At 52.8% G+C, this 24,495-nt stretch overlaps 1 protein-coding gene across 2 annotated transcripts; it reads right to left on the bottom strand.

Moving 5' to 3' along the window:
• Positions 1-3,074: 3,074 nt before the first annotated feature.
• Positions 3,075-23,986, bottom strand: LOC100540406 (arf-GAP with SH3 domain, ANK repeat and PH domain-containing protein 2-like). Of its 2 annotated transcripts, none has more exons than XM_010722249.3 (26): positions 23,822-23,986; positions 21,276-21,348; positions 20,903-21,048; positions 19,863-19,937; positions 18,771-18,820; positions 18,527-18,656; positions 17,989-18,074; positions 17,027-17,102; positions 15,799-15,885; positions 15,591-15,691; positions 14,459-14,528; positions 13,836-13,923; positions 13,413-13,461; positions 12,953-13,116; positions 12,684-12,817; positions 12,004-12,095; positions 10,067-10,244; positions 9,417-9,502; positions 8,982-9,097; positions 7,517-7,584; positions 6,981-7,088; positions 6,647-6,815; positions 5,869-6,039; positions 5,471-5,616; positions 4,866-4,988; positions 3,075-3,190 (listed from the first exon to the last, which is right to left on the bottom strand). In XM_010722249.3, exons 1-26 carry the CDS (start codon positions 23,945-23,947, stop codon positions 3,116-3,118), a joined length of 2,787 nt encoding a protein of 928 aa, XP_010720551.1. In that variant the 5' UTR covers positions 23,948-23,986; the 3' UTR covers positions 3,075-3,115. The 2 variants fall into 2 exon arrangements, with proteins under 2 accessions (XP_010720551.1, XP_031412374.1); XM_031556514.1 differs by having other exon boundaries at positions 6,647-6,851; positions 23,822-23,985.
• Positions 23,987-24,495: the final 509 nt, after the last annotated feature.

Below are 24,495 nucleotides of genomic sequence, written 5' to 3'. Positions count from 1 at the left end.
TGCCCGCTGCGAGCGCAGCGATTGCGACGCGGCCCATGGGCGAGCGGCAGAGCATCTTTTCTCCGGCCCCCGCTTCAGCCCGCGGTTCCCGTGCCTCCCACGCCCCCTCCCCGCCGCTCCCGACCGCGCAGGCACTGCGCAGCCTCCGCTCCGTGGCTCCCAGGGGCACCGCGTCGCTGCCGGGAGGTGGAACCGCAGCGTGTGTGCGTGTGCGTCTGTGTGTGTGTGTGCGTCTGTGTGTGTGTGTGTGTCTGTCTGTCTGTGGTCAGAACGCCGAGCTTAGCGTGGCCTTCCTGTCTGCCAGCTGAAAGCACTCACACCCAGCCAAAGTCAGAGCAAAAAGGGCTCTGTTGTCGCCACGAGGGGCTCAGCACGTCAGAGCCTGGTGCCCCGGGCAGGGCGACGGCAGGATGCTGGGACAGCCCCTGCCCAGGACTGGGGTTTCCCCCCTGCACTGGGAAAGCAGGAGGACCGAGCCCTCCCACCCTCACGGGGTTCCCCATGCTCCTCACAGCCCCCACAGACGTGGGGACGTGGGTCACTCTCAGTTTGTCTCCCCGTTACCCCCATTCTGCAGTGCGGCAGACATACCTGCACGTGTCCAGCACCAGAATCACTGCTCCAGCTGTCAGCGGTGCGAGGTGTGGGATGTGGGTGAGGTGAAAGAGGTTGGGCCGGTCCTGGGTGGCCACAGCAATTGCAGTGTGTTAGCTCTTCTGGGAAGAACCGAAATGTCACCAATGTGAGCTCTGGGGGAAGGAAGTGTGACGGAAACGCTGACAGCACGACAGAAGCAAAGTCACTCCAGTGCAGAAAAGACCAAGGCTGCTTTCCTTTGGGCTGACTGCCGAACGCTGCGGCCCCAAGGCCTCAGCACTGAGCCCACCCAGGTGGATCGTGCCCCTCCCAGCCGCCAAGGTGGAGGCACAGAGCCCCCCAATGCACTTCTAGGGCTTGCTCAGGCCCAGCGCTGCACTGCAGCCACAGCACCAGGTGCACCGGTGGCCATAGATCTGCCCCTGTCCTCACTCAGCCCTAAGTGACATCTCCAAGCGTTCCCCAGCCCCAAAGATGGGAAAGGGGCTGGAGGAATGCTGAGACCCCCAGCTGTCCCCACGGCCACTCAGTGGCTCTGAGCAGCGCCGGGTGGAGGTGACACTCTCACACGCTGCAGAACTCAATGACTGCTGCAGGAAGGGGAAGTTGGGGCAGAGAACAGAGCCTTGCAGCATCATTTCGTAACATAAAGAACAAGTTAACACATGGAATTTCATCCCACTTATCTACACGGCGACAAAATAACATTAATTGAAGTATTGTGTTAGAATTCAAGGTTCCCATTTCCAGCCACTTTTCTCCCATCATCCTTTTTATCTACAATAATGTTTCAGTTTTTTAATAGTCAAGGGATCCCCACCAAATGTCTCCCAATGTTTTAGGGATCCCAGAGGTGAACGAGGGAGAATCTCAGAGGAGGGAATGGTCCCCATACTGGTCCCTATACTTCCAACAAAAAAAGTCTTTCCCCAAGGCAGACGCTCTGCTCTTAGGCACCCATGTGTATGACCAGACACCAAATGCTGGCCAGTCATCAACCAAAACCACCAAAACCAACAACCAAAGCCTCTTATTCCCCCTGACACCATCAAGTCAATGCCTCGATTGAAGCGTTGTCCTCAGTGTCACCGCCCAAGCAGAGATGAGAACCCAATGGACTCCCCAGCCAAAAGGCCGGTGGAGTGCAGAGTCTGACCAGTCCCCGACTCCTCACCTGCTGCAGCAAGTGGATCCTGACGAGGCGAGGCCATCCCATAGGGTTTCCAGAGAACTGTTGTCCAAAAGGCAGACCCCTCAGGGCCGTGCAGTGAGCCGATCTCACTCACACAGGTATGGATTTATTGCAAGGTTGCAGAAGTGCTGGGTGGTCTCCCACAAAACTAGCACACTCCAAGATTTCATGACGCTTTTTAATGCATATTTTTATCACTTGACCACAACCCTCATACAGCATCCAGCCTACAGCTGGTCATTTAGAGACAGGGCTAATCTCCCCTCCTGCAGGCTAGCTACCTTAACTACCTTTTTCTCAAGGTGCTCCGATCTTCAAAGACAAGTTTAGTCCTTGCAGAGTGATTAAGAGTTCCTTAACAGCTTCAAGGATGGTCACCCTAACCAAGGGAAAAGCACATATTTGTTGTATCTAAGGATACACACTGAAGACTTGTACAAAGGTTAGCTCCTATCTGACTGATAACACCGAGGGTGGGAGGAGCTGCGGGGCACAACCTTGCCCTCTTGACCCTGTAAGTCGTGCTGGGGTGGTTCAACCTCCACTCTATAGAGCCTAGTGCATCCAGTGCTTGGTTTCCTTATGACACCGGGACAGGATTTTGGCTCAGGAAGGAGAGAGGAAGACTGAGACATGTGCCGGACCCCAGAGAAAGGCTGTGTAAGCTGAACCATGAGTGATTTCACCTGAAGATGTTGGGTGCTGAAGGAAGAACGCCAAAGGGGAAAGGAAATGGAGATGGAAACACAAAGCAGAACAGCCCTGCACAACACAAAGCACTGAAGCACTGGGGTTTACTGGCAGTGGGCTCAGAGTGCCTCTCTATCACTCCTAGAGCCAGGTGCTGCTGGAGCCATGCCCTGAGCTGCCACAGAGCACCAGCAGTGAAACACAGTCCAGGCAGCAGGGATGGCACGAGCACTCCGTTCTGCTGGCTTCACCAGACATTTGTCTTTCCAGGCTCACACTCTGCTCTGTCCTCAGCAGAAGCCTCCATCCCAGGGCTCTGCACGGCTCCACTCACAGCCCCACAGCCCTGCAAGGCAGCACCGCATCTCCACAACACTCAGGACAGGCAGCACACTCAGGGCAGGGCACTGAAGTTTGCCCCATTCTCTTCTTTTGTATGTTGAGCATCTGCTGGCAGCCAGCACGCATCACCCACGAACCCCAGCCCCAGGGCCTGCAGTATGTGGGACTCTGGGCCCTCAGCACCACTGGCCAGGGGAGGAGAGGTGATGCTGGGAGTGAGGATGCAGATGGGAGCTTGGGGGTTTCACATTCCAAGCAGCTGATGAGATCTTCCCCCCAAGATCAAAGCAGCTCCTATTCATTGAGCACGTGAACGAAGGAAGCAGGGAAGGCACCTTGCCTGTGGGGCTGCCCTTCAATCCAGCCTTTCTGCAGGGAGAAAGAGAAGAAAAGGAGTGTTGAGCATGGCACAGGGAATGAGGAAGTGTACTTTTACAGCTACTGTTGGTTGATCCGATAGTCCTGCCTCTGGGCCAGGGCATGCATCCCAGAACCCAAGCTCCATGAGCCACTTCCCATACAGGGACAGCCCTCAGAGGGGATGTTCCTGCAGATCTCTAGCTGCCCAAAGGGTCATGCAATGCAGCACTGCACCAGACTAGTAAATAGAGCTGGTCTGGTGAAGACAAAATTTCAAGATGCTCTCCAGGCCACCTGAGTAAAATGTGAAGGACCAGGCTTGTTCACTGGAGGATCTCTCTAGGAGCACTGCTCTTGTCCTAGGGAGGATGGAGCAGTTGCTTGAGCATCACATCTGGGAGCAAGTCAGAGCAATAGCTGGCAGATTGAGCACAGTGCTCTGCAAAATGCCAGTGGGAGAAAAAGAGGAATGAGCAGAGAAACAGTATGCAAGAAGAGGGACTGAGTGCCCACACATGGCACTGGGGCAGCTGTGCCCTGCATGGGCAATATCTGCACACCAGAAAGACAAGGAAGAGACAGAAAACATACAAACTGTGAAAAGTAATGTTACAGAAGAGGTTTCTACAAAGTTCTTGGAGCAGAAGCTCAAGAGGAGGTTTGACTGCTGCATATCACCCAGATCAACATCTGGGAGAAAGAGCTCTTCTCCAATATAAAAACACATTTGATGGCTGGATGGAGAATCTGAACTTATTTGGGTTAAAATTTAGGTGTCATTTTTAGATGGGGATTATTTGGCAACAAACAAAGGCATCTTTAAACTTGCTATTCCTGCAAACATGATTCACCTGCTGTCAGAGCAGCAGGGCTCAGGGCCACATCCTACCCCACAACCCAGGGCTCGCTTGTGCCACCCACAGCCTGCAGCACACTGGTCCCCACTGGGGCAGATTCAGAGGTTGTGAACCCCTTTAGAACTCCTAATTCATTTACAGCATGTAAAAATGCTTATTTCTAAAACTAATTACAAAGAAGGTATGATTTATAAGAGAAACAGTGGAAACAAATTTCAAGGATTTCCTGGGGGAACTCAATTAGCAGGCGATAAAGATCTGTATTTGCTGTCTGCAATTGTCTGAAGGAAACCATGGCATGCTGGCTTTTTTCTCTGCTGAGGCTGCAGATGCTATCAGAGCTGCCCAAAGAAGTTCCAGTTTTGGAGATATCGACTGGCCAACTGGGCAAGACCTGGTGTACTGCTGCTGTGTGCAATAGGGGATAGAAATCTGTTAAGTTTCTCCTCACACTGTGTGGTTCATACCAGGACTGAGGATCTAAGGAAGACATCCTTAGAAATGGCCAACACGAGCCATAGGTGAGTGTCAGGTTGGGGTGGGCAAGGAAGCTGCCATGGGGTGAGGGGAATGGCCAGGACACAAGCAGTGCGAGAGGAAAGCAGCAGAGCTGGTGGGAGGTGAGAGGTCCATGCAGGACTTGAGGATATTGGAGTAGCTTAACCAGGTGTAAGCAAGAGATTGTGCCAAAGGGAAAATGAAAGGTGGAGGGATGGAAGCAGAACAGATGACTGCAGCTGCAGCAGCCATGAGAGAGGGGCAAGAGGTGGATGGAGAGAGGAGCTGTGTGCATCCAGGTGCCATGGTTTATGCACAGGTTCACTCACCCACCAGTTGTCGTCCTCCTTTTCAGATACCACAATGATCTCGCCTGCATGGAAAGTCAGCTCATCTTCCCGGTCAGCACTGCAGTCATAGAGAGCACGGACCCTGCGGAACAGCAGTGTGTTCTGCAAGCAGGAGAGAGCACTGTCAGGCCTCCTCTATCCCTTGTGTCACCAGCTTTGTCAGACACAGATATAACGGCTTTAGTGCCTTGCTGCCACTAACAAAAGGGCTGGGGAGAAGGGAAGTCCTTGCAGTGCAGAGGGATGGGCCAGAGAGGACATTTCACCCTTGCTCACGTCCAGAAGTGTACCCTGCCTGACCTGCCAACCATCTGAATTCATAAGTGAGGTTTCTCTCAAAAGATACTGGAGCACCACAGGGCTTTTGGCTAGCAGTAAGTAACAGCGATCATCCTTGTGCATGGTGTGCACTGGGAGAGACCTGCCATTTCCATGCAGAGCATTCCCAGCATCTGGTGGGGAGATGTCAGTGCGAGGGAGGAGCAGCAGTGGGGCTGGGAAGAGGGGCTGCTGGGTCCAACTCAGTTCAGAACTGAAGGTGGTAAATGCAGATAGGCCCAGGAACTGAGCCCATGGCCACCTACCGAACTGCCCCTCCGAGGAAGAGGAGGTGGGACATTGAAGGCACTTCCAGAACTTGGATCTGACTCCTGGGGCGATTGGTGTGGGCCAGGCTGTCCTGCTTTTCTGGAGACAGATGCATAGAGGCAGTCCATGGCCATCAGGGCACCTACAACAAAAGTAGGACGATCACGACTTCCCTCCTTTAATTACAGGTAGATAACAGCAAGCACCACTCTTGGGCAACACTGTGCAGCAAGTGCAGAGCTCCCAGGTGCCTCCCAACCTACTTTGGCTGCACAAAGCCATAGCCAGTCTTATTCAGCAGGTGTGGAGCTGCAGACCTCCAGAAGGTCCTTCTTCCACCAGCATAGCACATCCCCATAGCACAGCCTGGATCCTGGCCCAGTTTGTTTGTTACCTGAAGCCAGGCCAAGGTTGGGTTTCTCCGGGCTGAGTGGTACCCAAGGAGCTGGATCTGAGGATGTGCGCTTGTGCTTGGTGCTCAGAGGCAGGGATGGGCTCCTCCTGGTTCTTGTGTCCTCAGCAAAGACAGATGAGCTGGTCAGGAGTGGACGTGTCCTTTCAGGAGCTAAAAGGGAACACAAACAGATCGTACATCAGTAGCAAGCAGACCTCCTGGGAGCAAAACTCCGGGGGAAAATTGGCACTGTGCATTGACAAGAATATTTCTCTGCTTGCAGGTCTGACTTGAGAAATGTGTAAGGTTGGAGCCCCAGCTGTGACAGATGGAGAGTCAGGCAGGACTTAGAAAGTCTCCGAGAAAGCAGGACAGCTCAAGGAGCTGAGGACCTCCATCTTTCAGAGCTGGGACACATCATGGAAAGGCTGGGCAAGGGCAGCAGGAGCAGTCTGACCAAGGAGCAGAACTGCAAAGCTGCTCTTTCTACTGGCAGCTTTTCCTTCCCATACCTGTCCCAGCAGCAGCAGCACTCAGGAGCGTACAGTGCATCCTAACAGTGCATCCAAACAATGCCAACACAGGGGCACCAAGAGTAAGGGTATGCCTTGCAGGGCTCAGGACTAAGGAAAACAAGTCAGCCTTCTCCCTTTGAGGAGGAGAGACAGAAGGGTACCCTACAGCAGCAGACAAGTCTCGTCAGTGCCCTATCCTCTGCTGATGGAGCTATGCTGCACAGCTCCAACAGCTCACCCCACCAGCCCACACAGGATCTCACCTGACTTCGCCCGATGGGGAGGGAAAGGAGGTGGGTAGGATGGAGCTGGTGGCACATCCAGGCTGCGGAGGTGGGTGTGTGGCAAGGCATAGGTGTCTGGCCGCCTCCCCTGAGGCACTGCCCCTGCTGCTTCTGGTCTGATGGCAGTGGCAGGAGGCTGGGAGCAGCTCTGTGGACAGGAAGACCCCCTCTTCATAAGACCCAGCTGGAAAGAATATTTGTAAGTTGAAGTATAAATATGAGTGATCAGCCAGTAAAGGAGCACCCACTCCATTGTGGTGGGAGAAGGGACAATGGTGGTATGCATGGACCTGAGCCCATGGAAGATCCTCACCTTCTCATCCAGCTCATCATCGCTCTCATACATGTCATCCTGGCCCAGCCACCACTCGTACTCCACATGGACATGCGGGCTGAACTGATTGTTCTGGGCCTGCAGCAGCTGAGGCACAGAGGAGCACCCTGAAGACCCACCAGCCCTACCCACTGCACCAGCCCCATTTCTGACAGACCATTTGGTTATGGAGGAAACAAACTGTATGTAATGCTGCCAGCTCAGCAGGCCAGGAGTTTTGCAAAGTTGTCCAAACACACAGTGGGACATGGCCAAAGTAAGGCTTGGACTCACCAAGGAGATGCTCTCACCCTGTGTGGCTTGGTGCAGTTTCAGGTTCCCCTATCTGACCTGTCCCAAACTGCCCAGCCCTGAGGTAGCCCCCGACAGCTGAGACAGAGCAAACCCCATGGCACCCTGCTCTGTGTCCCACACCAGCAGTGATGATGCTGAAGGATTTGGATGGCCCTGCACCAGGCATCTATGCAGTTCCTTTCCCTGCCAGGATGTGTCCCAAAACCAACACCGTGTCCTACCAGCTCTTCACACTGGTGATGTCTTGTCCTCTTGGCAATGTCCAGGGCCGTCTCTCCTGCTTGGTTAGCTGTGAGGGGAAAGGCAGCCTTGAACCTTGCTCAAGGAAGTGAAGAGCAGTGCTGCATGTGGGCAGCCTGCAGGCTTACAGCAGAAATGCTACAGTCAAGGGGGAAAGAGAAGAGGATGTGCAGAGGAGGAGGAATAAATCCCAGAGAGGAGGAACGGGGTGCTGACGGCACTAAAGACAACAGATCCTACAGATCCCATCAGATCTACCTGCTGCTTCTAGGGACAAACACATGAAAAAGAAGGGACAGCCTAAATAGACTGAAACAAAGGCTCAAGCCAAAATTGATAATGGTGGGAAGATGAAGAATGGGGAAAGAGTGATGAGACACCTAGATAAGGACAGAGGGGTAAATCCTGCTGGCTTACAGAAATGGGACAGGGGAGAAGGACAGAAGAATACAGTCACTGCCAGAACCTAGATGCTACAGAACCCAAAGCTGACGGGCAGAGGAGGAATCCATAGCTGACACCCCTTGTCCTCTAAGTCACTGCAAGGAGCTTTGGGCAGACTTGGTACATATGTGCTGGTGCCTGGTGGATGGACAGACTGCCTGCACACCCCACACCTGTGAGTATGGGTATGGCAGAAGACAAACATGACACTCATTTTATTTTGGATTCATTTTAGGCCCTGTCTATGGAGCTGCAGCACAGGACTGAGAAGGGATGGGCAGCTATGGGGATTCTGGGGAAGAGGAGGGGCAAGAAGTCTGCACCCTGAGGGCTCACAGAGCATCCCCAGCCCAGTGACAGGGCCTGCACTGAGACCTTGAGTTGCTTCAGGTAGCCAGAAGAGTCAAAGAGTCAGTAAAGATGTGTCAAGCACTGCTGAGCCTGGCATGGCTGAGGGAGTGGGAAATTTGGCAGCCAAACTCCTATGTGGCTACAAGGACATGCACCCATCCCTACCATCCCACCAGGGTCTCTGTGCCCTTATGGGAAACGGGCATACTCAAAGAGTGCCCAAGAAGGAACGACTCAGCACAAGCCATCCCCTTGATGACACTGGATGGTGAGAACATGTGTGACCTTCCATGTCACTCAGGAATCCAGCTTTAAAGTTCACTTCTGTGTTGTGAAGAGGACACTCCCAGCCATGATGAATGACCGGACCTATGACCTGGGCTCCAAAGCACCAGCACACACTGCCTCTGAACTAGCATTTCGTCAGGCCTCCTGCCCACGCTCCAGCATTGCACGACTGGCTTTGAAAATAAGAGCTAAGTGCCTGTCACTCTATGGGCAGGCTTCCCTCAGCATCATCATTAACTTGCTTCTCCTGAACCTCCCAGCTGCAGGCAAGCCCTGCTGATCACTCCAGCAAAGTCAGAGTGGAGAAGAGGAAGGGAAGAGGAAGCAAAGAGAGAAAATTCCAGGATCTCCCTGGCCACTCACTGATGGTGATGTTGGCTTTAGCCTTCAGCAGCAGTTTGAGGCACTCAGGTTTGTTGTGAAAGCAGCAGTAGTGAAGCGGCGTGTTCCCCACTATGGTCTGCTTTTCCAGGCTCCCGCTGCAACAGAAGGTGGATATTGTCAGCAGACTGAGCAGAGCTGCTGGCCCCAGCCAAATGCTGGTCCACGTGTCATTCTAGCCACCTCAGATTGAGAGGGCTTTTGGAGAGGTGGCCACCACCAGCATCACACCTCAACCCAGTGATGAGGGCAGCCAAGGCCCCTCTGCTCTAGAGATGGTCACCCTAAGTCCCATTTGCTGGGATGCCTGCTCTGGTACTTCTTATCTTGGGAGCATTTTGGAGAAGCCCATCACTCTTTCACTTTTCACTCACACTGACTTAGTTGTGACAAATTGACCAGATAGTTTGAGCTTACCTGTTCTGGACAAGAAAATCAACAATATGCAAAGAAGTTCGATCAGACAACAGCACTGCCAGGTGGAGGATGGTCTCCCCAGGTTCCTGTAACAGAACAGAAACAGCAACAGGATGGGACCATGACACCAACAGGGAGGAGTTCTGTCCTTTGGGAACTGTTCTTCATGCATCCCTGAGAGATGAACAGGAGCCGGTGTGACCTGTCTCTCTTCAGAGCCTTGACCACTAAGGCTGGAGAGAGTTTAGGAAACATATAGAGACATGCAGCCATGTTTCTCAAGGAAAACTTTTCTAATTGTGCTTTCCTCACCTTCTGCTTTGTCCATCACACAGCCTCTTCCTTTTTCTCAGGGGCTTAGCCACTCATCTTCTTAACACCTGCCCTTTACCTGACACCTTCCCTATGTATTTGTGATGGCTTCATGAAGAATCATTCACCCCCATTTCACATTTAGAAACAGTAACCAAAAGTGATTTTTTCCCCCAGTCAAGCAGCAGAACTTCATGGAGTTCACCATTTCAGGGTGTGCAACTGCTGCTCCACACAGAACTGCCCCTCTTCTGCCTATTTTTCCCAAGACATCCTATACTGAGGGTGCTTCTTTCTCATTGCCAGGACAGTCCCTTGCCTTCCACCAGGTGCCATACCTGCAGGTGTGCCTGCACAGGCTTGCTCAAATCCACGTTCTCAGCATAAGCTTGGAGCAAAGTAAATATGTCCTTGCCCTTGACAGCTTCTGGGAGGCTTGGGCACTGAGCAGCAGGGCTCCTCTTGGCATATTTCTTCTCAACATACTTGGAAATGATGAATTCTTTCCGCAAGGCCCTGGCAGAGATGAACCAAGTGAGAGTTAGGGGCCACAGAGCAACCCCATGAGCATCCAGGGACACCCCTCCTCTCCAGCTGCCCCAGCTGCTTTCCTCCTTTCTCCTACAGACCTGCCAGGCAGTGCAGCACCTTTCCCACCCTTGTTCCCAGCAGGGCTCCCACTGCCTTTCTCTGTTGCCCCAAGGTCTTGCTGGGAGGAATGGGGACGCATCAATGCATCTCCCTGTCTCTCGGACACTTTCATACTCTCCATCACCTCTTCTCCAGGCAAAGAAGGGTTCTGTATTGGATTCAGCTCCCCAGTGAGATGTTGGAGAAACACCATATGGTAACTGGGTGGGAGAACCCAAGGATCAGCAGCAGCAGCTTCTGGGAGAGGGCTGGCCAAGAAAGTCCTCCAGCTGCAGAGCGTGAGGTCAGCAGAAGCAGTGACCAGATAGAGGATCTGGTGGGCAGCAGGAGCCCCAGGGCTAACCAAATCCTCCCAACAGCAAAGGTGATTTCAGAAGAGCTGAATGATTACTATTTCACGCGGTTTCAGTTTTCTCAGCAGCCAAGTCCAGGGGTGGACCTGGCAACCTTGATCTGTTCCTGCAATTGCATTTTCCAGCTCTCCCTGCTCTCTGCTGCTCTCTGGTGCCAGGCCCTTACCTGTCTGCTTGCTTACTGCAGGGTAAATCCACACTGCCTAGAAGGTGCCCTGATTGGGACTTACAAACCTGTAAAGTACCCTGGCTTGAGCCTCTGCAGATGCTGATGGTCCCCTTGGCCATGACTGCCCCGGCTACAGGACTCACCCAAGAGCTCTGCCCAATTCATGTTTGCAGCACTAAGCCCTGGAGAAGGGCTATAGCTGGTACCAGCCACCACCTGAGCTCCCCCCTATGCTCTTCTAGAAGCTGGGCCACTCCAGGATGACGAACACAGCTGATGTCTCCTGAGAAGTCCTACAACTGCCTGCTCTGCTCTCTCCCAGATGTGAATCATGGTCTCGCTGCTTTCTAGTTCCTACCACTTCTGCAGCCATGGTGCAAAGGGCCCAGGGGAATGATGCGACTTCCCCTCCTTCCTCACTAGGTCCCTTCAAGCCAGATATCCTTTGTCTAACTGCTCAGAGGCAGGAGGATGGACAATTCTTGTTACCTCTGCATTACCTTAGCAAAAAGGTCATCAGAAGGGGGTTTTATGGCCTCCATCCATAGCAACAACAAATATGTCCCCACAACATTAATGAAAGACCCAGGTTGGAAGTCTGCAGAGCTGTGTCTCTCTGCACTTATGTCACAAGAAACTTGGCCATGCATGTCATGATGCCCACCACTCGTTTTCTCACCATCTCTCCTTCCTTGCTTGATCCTACACTGAGCTTACCAGCTCTGGGTCCCAGCTATTGGGCATGGTGATCTGTACTGCACCCACATGTTGCTCTGCCCTGTCCCCCCCACCCTCCCACCCTTCCCTTCCCGCTGATGTGCACAGCTACAGCTGTCCTGCTTGGCAGCTCCAGCTTTTCAGTTTCTCTTCTTGTCTTCCCCTTTCCAGCCCTTTTTCCTTGATCCTGACCCTTGCCTTGCTGGCTCTTCCTCACACCCCCTGTCTCCTTTAAATCTGTCCTGTTGCACTTGATGAAACTGATTCCAAAGAGGAGTTGCAGCCTGGGGAGGAGATTGGGCAGTGCCACGTGCCTGGCTGCTGTGAGGAGCAAGCAGGACCACAGAGCATGCCCACAAACACCAACTCCATCAGAGCAACTCACATGTCACTGTGTGCCACGGGCTTCGGGGAGAAGCTGGAAAGACTCGCTTCCATGATGCCATTGAAACCAGCGTTGCCAATGTTCCTCGCCAGCTGCAAAACAGCCAAGCTAGAGGTGATACGGGACATGCAGCTGTACTGCGTGCAGCAGGAGAGAAAGCTCAGGGCTGAGGTGCTGGCCAGGTATGGAGAGATGTCAAGGGGCCAGAGGCTCTGCACCACCTGCTACTGCTGAGATGTCCCAGCTCCAGCAGTACAGCTGTAGAGCTGAGCCCTGGGTTTGGAGCTGGGTGAGCAATGGTGCTCCGTCCCCTGTCCGGACACCAGCAGCTCCCATCATGGACTGACCAAACCTTTCTCATTCATGAACATGCTAAAACAGTGCCAGGGAAAGCCACCAGCTCCTGTCCACCCCAGACTCTGCTCAACCCTGATCTGGGCTTGGTCCTGCCCTGCAGCTCTCCTGCACCACGAGACAAAGCTGGAAGAGATGAGCAACCCAGAAACAGCAAAGGGACATCTTTATCTCCTTGAAGATGGCAATTCCTGCCACAGTAACCATGAAACTCCAGGAATTACAACTTGGTTCAGGAGGGGAAGATCTCACTGAACTAATTTGGTTTCAGAAAGGCCACAGCAGAAAAGGAGGCATGTGGACAGAGCACAGTAGCAGCATCCTACCAGCAATTCGGAGGTTGCCAGCTTGTCCAAAGACAGTGACTGGATGCGGGAGATGTGCACACCCATCTCTCTGTGAATCCCAGAGCACTCAATGCAGATCAGGATGCCATGGTTAATGGAGAGCCAGGTGGGATCTGCAGAGACAACACAGCTGGGGTCATGTTCATCTCCCGCCTGTCCTCTCCACCACACAGAGCACAAGCTGCACAGCAGAACACACAGCAGAGAGCTGATGGAGCAGGGAGGGGAGGCAAGCAGCTGGTTCTCACCTGGGGCCAAGCAGTCACAGCACTCCCTGTTCCCAGGCATGTTTCTGACCTCCTCAACTATGGCCCGGGTCAGCTCCTCCCTGCTGCTCTCCCCTCCGCCCTGCGCCTTGCTGAAGGCCACGTTCAGTGCCTCCTCCTTGCTGTTGCTGAGCACAGACACCCATCTGCATGGGCAGAAAGTGGCTTAGGAGAGGGCCCAGAGGGGAGGAGCTGGCTTTGCATGCCCCCCTTTCCCCCCCCCAGCACAAGGCCCTGCACAGGATGCCAGCAGAAAAACGGGTACCAGAAGTCTCCATGACTTGCTCCGCCCCTAAAGCAATCATAACACAGCAGGGATGGAAAGGGCATCAAACAAGGGCAGCAATGAGCTGCATAAGTAGCCGATAAGCTAGCTCCTCATAAGGAGCTAGAGGAATGTTTTTTGATTCCCACCAAACTGCCCTCTGCTAACAGTACTTACACAAAACAGTCCTGCTCGTCCTCTGCCAGGAAGCGGTATGTGCGGTTGTCTGAAACAAACATGCCCATGCTCCCCTGTGCACAACCTGCTGGGCTCAGCAGGATGACAGTCCCCTCATTCCACCCAGCCCCTCCTCACTGCTCCCCTGGCAAAGCATCCTGCTCCTGGGTTGAGGCAGAGGGATGCTGTTTTTGGCTAAGCTACTACATGGGAACTATGTGTCCACACTGCAGTGGTGCCCATCTTGTGCCCTGAGTGTGCACCACTGCTTTGGAGCAGAGCTACCCTCAGCATTGCTTCCCAGTCCAACACAAAGCCACAGAGCTTTACCTCCTCCATGCCCACGCTCACTTTCTAAACCCAAGACACCAAAGCCATTCTGTGCACTTTCCAGAGGAGCAGTGGGGAAGTGGCAGCACTCACGTGAAACCAGATCAAAGCATTTCTTGTCATCCACGTTTGGCTTCACCTGGCAGGTCAGTAGGTTCAGCTTGGCTGGAGGGCGGTTGGACTATGAGAAGAACAAGGAAGTCTCAGTCCTCATGGTATCAAAGCACTGGGACAGCCAAGGTAAGGCTGGACAGGGCTCTGAGCACCACGATGGAGCTGTAGGTGTCCCTGTTCAGTGCAGGGGAATTGGATTAGATGACCTTTTAAGGTCCCCTCCAACTCAAATGACTCTATGAAAGGGTGATGGCCCAGCAGTGACAATCACTTCCAGCACTTCATCCTTAGCTCTGCTTTTGGGAGCAATGCAAGAAATAGCTACATGGACCTCTTTTTTCCCAACAGCCATCCCATGCTGGGGTCCCTGGTCTCCAGGCTCGCTGCCCTCCATGCACACAGGTGTGGGGGGGGGCTCCCATATTAGTCTCTTAAATTGCAAGGACTTCAGGCTCAGCGGGGCAGCCCAGCAGTGCAAGCACCAAGCACAAGGGCTCTGCTGAATCCCAGAATTTGCCAGCATGGTGGGCAACAGGAGGTCAACAGGGGTGGGCAGCAGATCCCAGGCAGAGATAGAAGGAGGTGGAAGAAGCTGTTCCTACCATGCTGTGAGAGATGGTCAGGTAGCCATTGCTGACAGTGCATTTCCTCTTCTGCCAGACTTTTCTCAACCTGGAAGCGAGCAGAGAGTGACACAAGAGGACACGTGCCTGCCATGCAAAGGAGCAGGCCATCCATGCAGCAATGCCAGTGAGCACAAGAGCTGCACAAGGCGACATGCTGGCTCTGCTTCCAGAGTCTGTTACTCTTGGTCTGATGGGACCCCATTGTATGGCACAAGGATGGGCTTGTACAGACAGGCAGCACAGCTGCTGCAGAGGCAGTGTAGGCACAGAGCATTTCTTGGGGCACAGGTCCTGTTAGGAAAGCACACAGACCTTTGCAAAAGTCCCCAGCAAACAACCAAGACTATCATCTTCCAACTGCTCCAAACACCTCAAGACCGTACAGAAGTGAGGGAAAGGAAGGGAAACTGAACTTCAGCCTGGGGCGAAGGAGCTCCAGTTCATGATTTTCTGTCCAGTTTCCTGTTTTTCTAGGACCGTTGATGGTCCTTTCCAGGTATGCACATCTCCCAGTGCAGGACCCCTGCAATTCCCAGCAAACAGGCTCCCCTGCACTGGTGGAAGGTCCCCTGTCCCATGACAGCAGTGCACTTTCCTGGAGCTCACAGTCTGGCTGAATGGGCATTAGGAGAGGTCCAAAGCAGCACCACGGAGCCCCAGCTCCCTGCTGGCTTTTTCCTCTGGCCCACCATGCCATCTCCAATGCTAGTTCTAACCCACCCTTCATTTCTACTCCTTTCCCTAAATCGCCTGCAGGAAGCTGAGCCCAAATCTGATCTCTGGAAAGGCAAAGAAAGGTCAAGGCTGGAGGAAAGGAAGTGAAACCGAGCAGAAAATGCTGCCCAGCCTATACAGAAGCCCTTGTCCCACCCACGAGGAGCACTTGCAGAGGTCCAGAGGGCACTGGGCATCTCCATGGGATAGGAATGCTCTCAGCCAGGCAACTCTTCATGGGAGGCCATGGGCAGCTGCCACAGTGCCACACATACCTCAACCCGTTCCTCTGCCCTTGCCACCAACCCAGGAGAGGAGGTCAGGCTGGGTGAGCTTGCCCTGGCCCCGAGTGACCAAAGCACAACTGACAGGGACACACTGAATCCCAACTCACCCATCGCTTTTCTTAAAGAGAGTCCCCATCTTCTCTGTGCCATACTGCTTGTTCCCCTGCAGCTGATGCATGTTGTACCGGGCCTGCTTGCTCCCCAAGTCCTGCAAGGAGAGGGATGGCAGCAGCCGGCAGTAACAGCAAGTGGGACAGAGGCTGCTTCATGCAGGATGGGGTCAACAGCACCCTGGGAAGAAGGATCTGCCCTTACCTCTCTCTGCTCCAGCTGCAACGCTGCCTTCAGCTGATCCCGAAGGGCACACAGTTGCTTCTTCTCCTCGTCCTGCCTGACCTTCAGCTGCAGGGCACAGAGAGCACACCGTGGGGAGGAGGAGATTGCTGCATGCCTGCCCCATGGAAACTGAGGCCTCCCCACACCCCGCAGCCCTCACCACCTCCATGGGCCTGTGGGACGTGGAGCCCTGCTCTGAGGTGGGAGGTGGCAGAGCAGCATGCCACTTAGTCACCATGTTATTTTCTGGAGGAAAGAAAGCCAGCTGTCTGCAGCTCTCCGTGGTGTAAAAACAGCCAGCAGCTCGAAGGTCACTGCAGTTGTTTGGTTTTTGTTTTTTTTTCCTCCAGTTTGGTACTGTCAGTAATTTAAAGGTCTCCAAGCAAACAAAAAGTTGATTTCCACTGGGGGTCTTGGTGTGTGGCCCTGAAGGAGTGTGGGGACGGTTTGCATGAAGGATCAGGAAGATGCTGTGCACTGTTACCCCACTCCAGGGCAACACACACTCTCTTTTTGCTGTTATTACCACCACCCCGGGCAGCCTGTGCCAATGCATCACTATTCTGTTCAGAGAAGAAATTTTTCCTAGCATCCAACCTGGTTCACATTCCAGGCCTCTGCAAAAGACTACAAAGGATATGGCGAAGGGGGACAAAAGCTGAGCAACCTGGAAATGAGATCTGAAAATACTGGGAAAGCAACACAGACCTTCTACAGAGAATGGGGGACTTGGCACCACCAGAGGTCGTCTGGTTCTGAAGTCCCAGTAAGCTTTGCTGTTTTGAAAAACATCTTTCTGTCTCCAGGCAATGTATAACCGCAAGAGCCCATAGTAAGAAAAGTAGAAGGTCACAGCCCCTGAGAACAGCTCTGCAGACAGGCAAAGCCCCTGAGGAAGAGTGTGAAGAGCTTCAGTTGGCAGCAGTGGGCAGGGAAAGCCAAGAGCAGAAACCTGAAAGCCTGAGGAGCAGCTAGGACAGTGAGAATTGAATGTGTTAATGCCTATTTCCATGCTCGTCCTTCCCATTTTGTGCCCTAGGGTATTACACCATAACTTTCCCTTCAAGGATCATTGTGCATCAGAGGCTCAGGAAACAATGACCAACTGATGCAGAAGTCTCCAGATCTGCTTTTGCAGAGGGAGAGACAGCCCTGGGGCAGACATCCCTGCTCCGCTCAGCACACCCTGCTTTGTGTGAGTACTCACGCTCTGCAGTTCCGGGATGAGCTCCTCTGTAAACTTTTTAAGTTTTGCTGTTGTGTTTAAACATTCCTGGAAAAAACTGAGAGGAGAGGCTGATGTAAGAACACATTCTGAAATCCTGCTCATTGTGCTGAGCCACACTGGGCTCTTCTAAGCTGTTTGGCTTATCAACACCTTCAGCAGACAGCATTTTTGTCTCATAGTCACCAAAGAATTTCTTAGGATATAGACTGTAAGAAAAAGTGGAGACTTTAAGAAAAGTTCAGGGCTCATAAGTCTGTTTTCTTCATAACCTAGATTTCAGTGACTATTCCTTGCTATCTTCTTTATGCTGTCTAATGAGAATGTTAAACTGAAGAGATAATCAGAGAATGATAAAGGTTGAAAAAGACCTTTAAGATCATCTAGTCCAATCATCAATCCATCCCGCCATGCTCACTAACCATGTCCCTAAATGCCACATCTCCATCTTGAACACCTCCAGGGATGGTGACACCAACACCTCCCTGGGCAGCCTGTGCCAATGCATCACCACTATTTCTGAGAATAAATTTTCCCTAATATCCAACTTGAACCTCTCCTGGCACAACTTAAGGTCATTATCTCTTGTCCTGTCGCTGTTACCTAGGAGCAGAGGCTGACCCCCACCTCACCATAACCTCCTTTCAGGTAGCTGTAGAGAGCAATAAGGTCTCCCCTGAGCCTCTTCTTCTCCAGACTAAATAATGCCAATTCCCTCAGCCGTTCCTTACAGGACTAGTGCTTCAGACCCTTTACCAGAAGATACACTCCATTGAGATCCTTGGCTCCATCACCTCCAGGAGAAGATTTTTGTCATATTAGACTACAGGCCAAGTAAGCTGCAAGATCTCTAGGTCCTGCAAATTAAACCACCTCCCAGACTGCCTCTAAAACCAGCACTTGTGGAGCGAAGGGCAGTGAAGGCAGGTTGCCAGTCATCTTACTTGAACTGTGAGTTGCAGTGCTTGATGTGGTTTTGCAGCAGGTCGATCCCTTTCTTGGTTTTGATCTCATTCACTTTGATTAGATACTGAAGGGAAAAAGACACAGGAACTGAAGGTGTAGCTTAGGGAAAAATGTCACTTAAGCACTTTTTTTCATGTTGTCCTCCCTCCCATTAACAGTGAAGAGCACTGTGTTGTGGTTCTTCACGTTGGTCATGCCATAATGGGAGCAGCTCGTGTGGCTTTTATAGGGTGAGAAGTTGGTGGCAGGCAGAGCCCATGAACGCCAGCGCTTTGGTTTGCCAAATGGTGGACTCATAATGGGTGCAACTGTATCTCTACTGCCAGGTTTGTAGAGTACCATTCTTCATCTAAACTCCTTGATCAGCTCCTATCCCAACTTGGCTTGGGTCTCCTGCAATGCAGGCAGCTCTCCAGTCGGGCAGACCTCAAAGGACTGGGACAGGAAGGAGCTGGGTAGATTTGTGGGGCCCATGCCATGACCTAGCTGATGCCACTTGCCTGTCCCTGTCCTTACCTCACACATGTTTAACTGGAAGGTCCTGCGCTCCTTCTCCATCTCCTCGGCGATCTCCCCCCCGCTCACCTCACCCCTCACCATGCCATGCTGCTTTGCCAGCTCACGCTTCTCCTTCTCTATCTTTGTGCTCAAGGAGAGAGGACAGACACCTGAAAGGCTCCAACCAACTGATATCTGTTGGAGGCAGCCAGAAAAGAGCCCCCAGACCCAGGTTTCAGAGTGAGGGAGCCAGACAACTTACAGTTTGCTCTCATAGTCTTTGTAGGCCTTCTCAAGGGGCTTCTTGAACTCCTAGGAAGAGCCAAAGTCAGTGACTGATGATTACGATCAAGACAGACCCTTCCTGAGCCTCATCATACCACTTTTCCACAGGGACACCCTCGAATCATAGTATCACAGAGTCACCAAGGTTGGAAAAGACTTGCAAGTTCTTCCAGTCCAACCAGTAAGGCCATCACAGCTCCAGAACATGGCTGTCCTTGGGTACTCATGTAATAGAGAACTGTTTTTACTTCTACAAGGCCATTATTCTTTTCCCATCTGACTTTGGGTGACTTTATCTTCTCCCCATAATCTTACTATATACACCTGCATTTGACCATCAAAATCATTTGCATGGAACACTGATGTTCTGCTCCATTCTCACTGCTTACTGCTCTGCAGACCTCTGTCTCGTAGAAAGACAGGGTAAATCTGGTTGGAGGGGGCTTCTGGAGATATCCATCCCAACCTCCTGCTACAGGCAGGGGCAGCACTGAACTAGGACCAGGCTTTGTCCAGGCAGATGTCAAAAACTCCCATGGTCAGAAATCCCATGGCCTCTCTGGGTCCCAGTGCTTCTCTGTCCCTTGCAGTAAAATTGTTTTATTGCGTCAAGGCAGAACCTTGTCAGAACAGATTTTGCATTTATCTTCATTCTCATGAAGATGTCAAACAGATTCGGGTCAGGCTGTGATCCCTGTTGGACCCCATTAAAAATGCATTCTGCTTAATCACAGCTCGTTGCCAGCAGCTGTTTTTTCCCTCTCTTTCTAACTGATTTTCTGGATCCCCAATCTTCTTGACATTGCCCTTAATGCAAAATGCAGATGTATTTTCTTCACGTTTTGTATTCTTTCACCACCTTACTATATGCTAGAAGTTCCAGATTTTTTTCTCTCTTTCCATATTCATGCTCCTATTGAACACCAGCAGCCAATTTAGGGCTGCCTAAATCAGGAAAAATACTATCTCAGAAAAGTGTAAAAGTCTAAAAGAATAACTGCTTTAAAAGAAGCACTTCTCTGCTCTGTGCTCAGCACCAGCCCCACACAGCCCCATCAGCTTTGCTTACCCCTTTGATCTCTTTCATGTCTCCCTTTATTAAGGACTCCAGGGAAAAATTAATGTTGTGGTCCAAACTCTGCAACTGGAAAGGAAAGAGGGAGATCAAGCAGCTGGCATTGCCCGCAGTGGTCAGGATAGCATGGGAGCTCCTGGAAATTGGGTGCCGTCCCCAGCTCTGTAACTTGAAATGTTCCACTCCTGGCCCTGCATGAGGGAGAGCAGCTTTTGCTAATGCTGAGCAAGGAATAGGGAAATGGAGGGCAGGAAAAGTGTCTGGGGATCGAGAACTGTTTGCAACAGAGCTCCTTCTTCCTGCTGATATCTACACCCAAGCCACCAAAAGGTGTTATGAGGCCCACTGAGCTTCAGCAGCTGCTTGTAAACCAATAGAAGGAACCTCTTAGAAAACAGGCAGCTGGAAGCCTCCAACCTTGGAGATTAGCAAGCTAGAAAAAGGCACAGCCAGCCTGAGCCAGTGGTAGGGCACATGTGGCTACAAGCAGGGCACTGGATTGGAGACTGTTGTGCCCTTGCAGCCAGACCTTCTGTGAGCCTTCCCAGATCCTTCCTAATCCCGACTGTGTTGTTTCAGCACAAGAGAAGGGCCAGATTTAGGCAAATATACCCACAGCAGAGTTTTGTGTCCCTTGAAAAGTCTTGTAGATGGTTCTGTAGAGCTTGAGAGGTACCCCAACTCATAATGAGCTTCTGGAAAGTGGTGCAGGGATGGCTCCTTGGCCCTGCTATCACTACAACCTGGCTTAGGCACCAGGACAGCACCCCTGGGATCACCCATTTCCCTGATGGCACAATGTGCATGGGATGGGGGCATCCATCCTCCTCATGCTGCAGACCCCAAGTCTGATGTGGCCATTGTCTTCAGCCTCAAGCTATCTGCATCACTGCTTCTGCCACTGCTCCTGCCTTGGTCCAGGAAAGGGATGAGCTTGGACCTCCAGGCTATGCACCAAAGCCCATTCCTAGGGACCACCCCCCCACTGTGACCCATGGGCCTGCAGGAGAAGCACAGGGGACAGGGCTGCCTACCAGGCTCCTGACGGCAATCAGCAGCTCCTGGGAGAAGGCCGCGAAGGTGCTGAAGGCATTAGCCAGCTGCTCCTCTCCCTCCAGCTGGTAGTTGGCTGAGAACAACTCCTGGGCAGCAATGTGGGCTGCGAGGTGGCTGATGAGGTCTGGGGAACATGGGTGGTCTCCAGAGAGTGCAAGGGCACAGCCAGGATAAACTCACTGCCACGAGCCCAGCTCTGTTCCAGTGCCTAAGCCTGCTGCACACCCTCCACCCCACTATAAAAACTGCTAGTGCACAGATTCCCTGCTGCAATCAACCCAACCTGTATCAAGGACTCCCCTTGACCTTCCATTGCTGCCTCTCCCTCACCAGGCCCCATCCTGTCCTGACCTTGTCCACAGCCATGCTCTGCCTTGGCAGCTTTCTTCATCTTCTGCAGCACAGCTCGGTCTGCATCCAAGGCCTAGAAATGCAGAGGTTATGATCACTAACAGCACCCTTAGGCACAGTTCTGTAACCTGCAGAGCTCAGCACAAGCCTCAACATCCCCAAGCCAGACTGTTCTGCCATCAGGTAGTGATGGTCTAAATGGCAGCAATCCGTGAGAATCTTAAATAACAGCAAGCCTTCCTCATGGCCTCCTGGAAGAAGTGACCAAGCACTAGGAGAGAATTGGAAAGTATTTTAGAAGAAGGGCTGTTGAGCAACAGGAGGGGCTGATACCACTGCTGGCCTTGTCTTTGTTGTGAACCACATCAGCCAAGGCATGCAGCTGAACCCCTGCAGCAGAGGAGGGTGTTTGTCTGGCTCTGTGCGGGTCAGCACAGCCAGGACTGTGGCATCTGAGGCTCCTCATCATAAACATTGAATTACCCAGAGTGCATTAAACTGGAAGCTTTGGAGGAGCAGCTCCAGCATGAGATGGGGATGTGACATCCCCATGGCCATCGCCAAAGCTGCCTCCACACCTCTGGGTTCCCACCATTCTGTGTGCCCAGCTCCAAGAGGAAGCACTGCCTCCAAAGACCTGTGCACTGTCTGACACACACGTGGATATGTTGCCAACCACGAGGCAGAGATTACAGACCTGGTGCTTGGCACAGGAAACCCCAGCTCCCTTCTCTGCCTGCATTGTCACCCGTGTTCATTCATTCTCCTTGAAGGCAGAGCTCTGGTTCTGTGCTGGGCTCAGCTGTGTGACTTCATTGCGTGCCCACCACGCTGCATGTGCTGCTTTGTGCTGTGCTGGGGCTGATCCCAGCAGCATGTATCCAACAGCAAGTTGCACACCCCAGGGCTTTGTTGTACAACTTTCCCCACACCCCTGGTAACAGCTGCTCACTGAAGCATTTCAGGAACCACAAAAGCGGGCAATTCTGCTTTTCCAAAGTGAGACCAGGGCCCCAAACCCCTGTGGCTGCAACCCCTTCAGCTCTGTCCTTATGCTCACATCCTTCTCACGAGGAAGGCGCAGTTTGAGAGTGACCACCTATCCACAGTCATGACTTTCACACTCACAGGGAAGCCTTGTGTGAGTCTGGAGCTCCTGTGGGACTGAGTGGGCTCCAGAAAGAGTCTCACTGGGTCTGATGAGGACAGAGACAGAGCATTCACCTTTTGGCCATGCATACTGGCAGTTCACCACGACACACCAAATTCCCTTTTTTTCAGCCTGGGGACAGGGCCCCATGAGGGATGGATGGATGGAGCAGTGCTGATCCCAGGGCTGATCCTGAGGAGTGCTGGCAGCAATGGATGCCCTTCAGCACTATTTTTTGACTTTCCACTCATTGGAAAGTCCTATTGCCACTCCAGGGCTGCATTGCAAAAGAGGAGATAAAGTCCCTCTGCAGCCCAGCTCAAGCCAGCCCTTGCCCTGTCACTGCAGAGTCTGCTTGCTGTCACCCTGCAGTGAGAGCCATGCCCTGTCATTTCTGTTCACTCTGTGTCACGAGTCCCATGCCAAAGGTTCTGCAGAAAGGAACAATTTTTGCAGCATACATTTTTTCTAACCACAGCTTCCTGATGTAAGCAGCTCTGTTTTAAAGGACTGGAGTTTTGAGTTTTGTTTTGGGTAGGTATAATGGAGTAACAGTTACAAAAATTAAGCAACGCAAGGAAATTGCCCCATGCCCCGGCCTCCTGAGCACATTCTGTCCTGCAGAATGCTGATAGAAAAGCCTCAGTGACCACTACAGACAATGGGAGCAGAGGGGCTGCCCTGTCTTTGGGCAGAGATGGCAGACCCCAGGTGCTGGGAGGCTTTGGAGCAGCACAGTGCTCACAGCCCACAGACACCCCAGCAAAGCCCAGGGCACCATCCCCATGTCCACTGGAACTGCAAAGTCATGAGAGCCACTCCTGCCCTTGCCCAGGGGCTTCTCAGAGCTGCTTCCCCTCCACACGGCACCTGCTGCTGTGTGCCAGGGTCAGGAAGCAAAGGCATTTGGCCCCAGGGGGCTTGGAATCGGGAGCTGACTCAGTAGTTGGCTCTGATCCCTTCTCTGTGGATTTTTTGAACTGTTTTTGAACTGTTCTTGAACTGTTCATGTGTTCGGCTGCCAAAGTTCCTACATTGGCGTATCACACAATTCAACTTTAGGCAAGCGAGGTAACCCTCCCACCACTGCAAGTACTGCTCTTAGCTCTGTTTGCTTTTAGGGCGACATTTCATGGGCCAAAGCACTCCATCCTCCTTCACCATGAGCCAGGTATGAGATGCAGCCCTCCCACACCCCGCACTTTGTGTTTGTCCCCACCCGCCGATACCCATCACCCAGTCACCACACCCAAACCTTTGCTTTGGGCACTTTGCACCACACAGTAAGGACCACCACAGTGACACCCGTATGAGTGCAGATCCCACAGGACTGCCAGGGAGATGGCCGCCCCTGGGTCCCTCGGGGTGCCAATCTCCTGCCCCGTGCCCCGCTCACCTCCTCCATGCTGCTGGCAGTGGCCTTACAGCGGCCCATGTGGCTGGTGAAGGTGGAGGTGGTGGGTGAGCTGAGGTCCTCCTGCACTTGCTTCACGAAGTCACACACCAAGATGGGTGCTGCCATGGTGCTGCAGAGAGACGGAGCCAGAAAGGGGAACTGCAGGCGCTTTGGGGCTGGGCAGGGGGACAGGGAGGGGGTGGGGACATGCCACTGCCAGTGGGAGCCCCTCACCTTGCACACCGTTGCACGCACGCACAGGGAGGCACAGCTGCAAATCCTGTGATCCTGAGCAAAAGCACTTTTAGGAAGGCTGAGGCAGATGCTTCCTTCTGAGTTATGGGGAGCCTCAGCCTGGGGGGGCAGGGGAGAGTGCAGCTGAAGTGGTTGCAAGAGCCGAGGAGCCGCGTGGGGGTGTGCGTGTGATGTGCTGGGGTGCATCAGATGTGCGGAGTGAACTGGTAACTGCTGGGGCACGCTGCTGGTGTGCACCACGTGTGCTGGGTGCAGCAGGCACCAATGTCATGCAGAGTGTGCTGGGATGCACCGTGCATGCTGGGGTGCATCAGGTACCACCCATGATGGCAGTGTCCTGCCTGCAGTCCCTGCTGAGAGTGGGCTGAGGCTGCACGAGGAGTAGTGGTGCAGTGTGAGTTGGGGCCCCTTGCAGCCTG

This window comes from Meleagris gallopavo, chromosome 22 (assembly GCF_000146605.3).
Source record: "Meleagris gallopavo isolate NT-WF06-2002-E0010 breed Aviagen turkey brand Nicholas breeding stock chromosome 22, Turkey_5.1, whole genome shotgun sequence".
Taxonomy (NCBI): Eukaryota; Metazoa; Chordata; class Aves; order Galliformes; family Phasianidae; genus Meleagris; species Meleagris gallopavo.
The sequence above is the reverse complement of the archived record's forward strand: the minus strand, read 5'-3'. Positions and strand labels throughout refer to the sequence as shown.

Excerpts from the sequence above, each read along its gene's own strand:
- LOC100540406 (XM_031556514.1), bottom strand. The coding sequence starts at position 23,947 with ATGGCAGCACCCATCTTGGTGTGTGACTTCGTGAAGCAAGTGCAGGAG. Across the intron at positions 9,503-10,066 it reads CTGTGCAGGCACACCTGCAG|GAACCTGGGGAGACCATCCT; the intron begins GTATGGCACCTG and ends GTTCTGTTACAG. Across the intron at positions 6,040-6,646 it reads TCCCCATCGGGCGAAGTCAG|CTCCTGAAAGGACACGTCCA; the intron begins GTGAGATCCTGT and ends GTTCCCTTTTAG.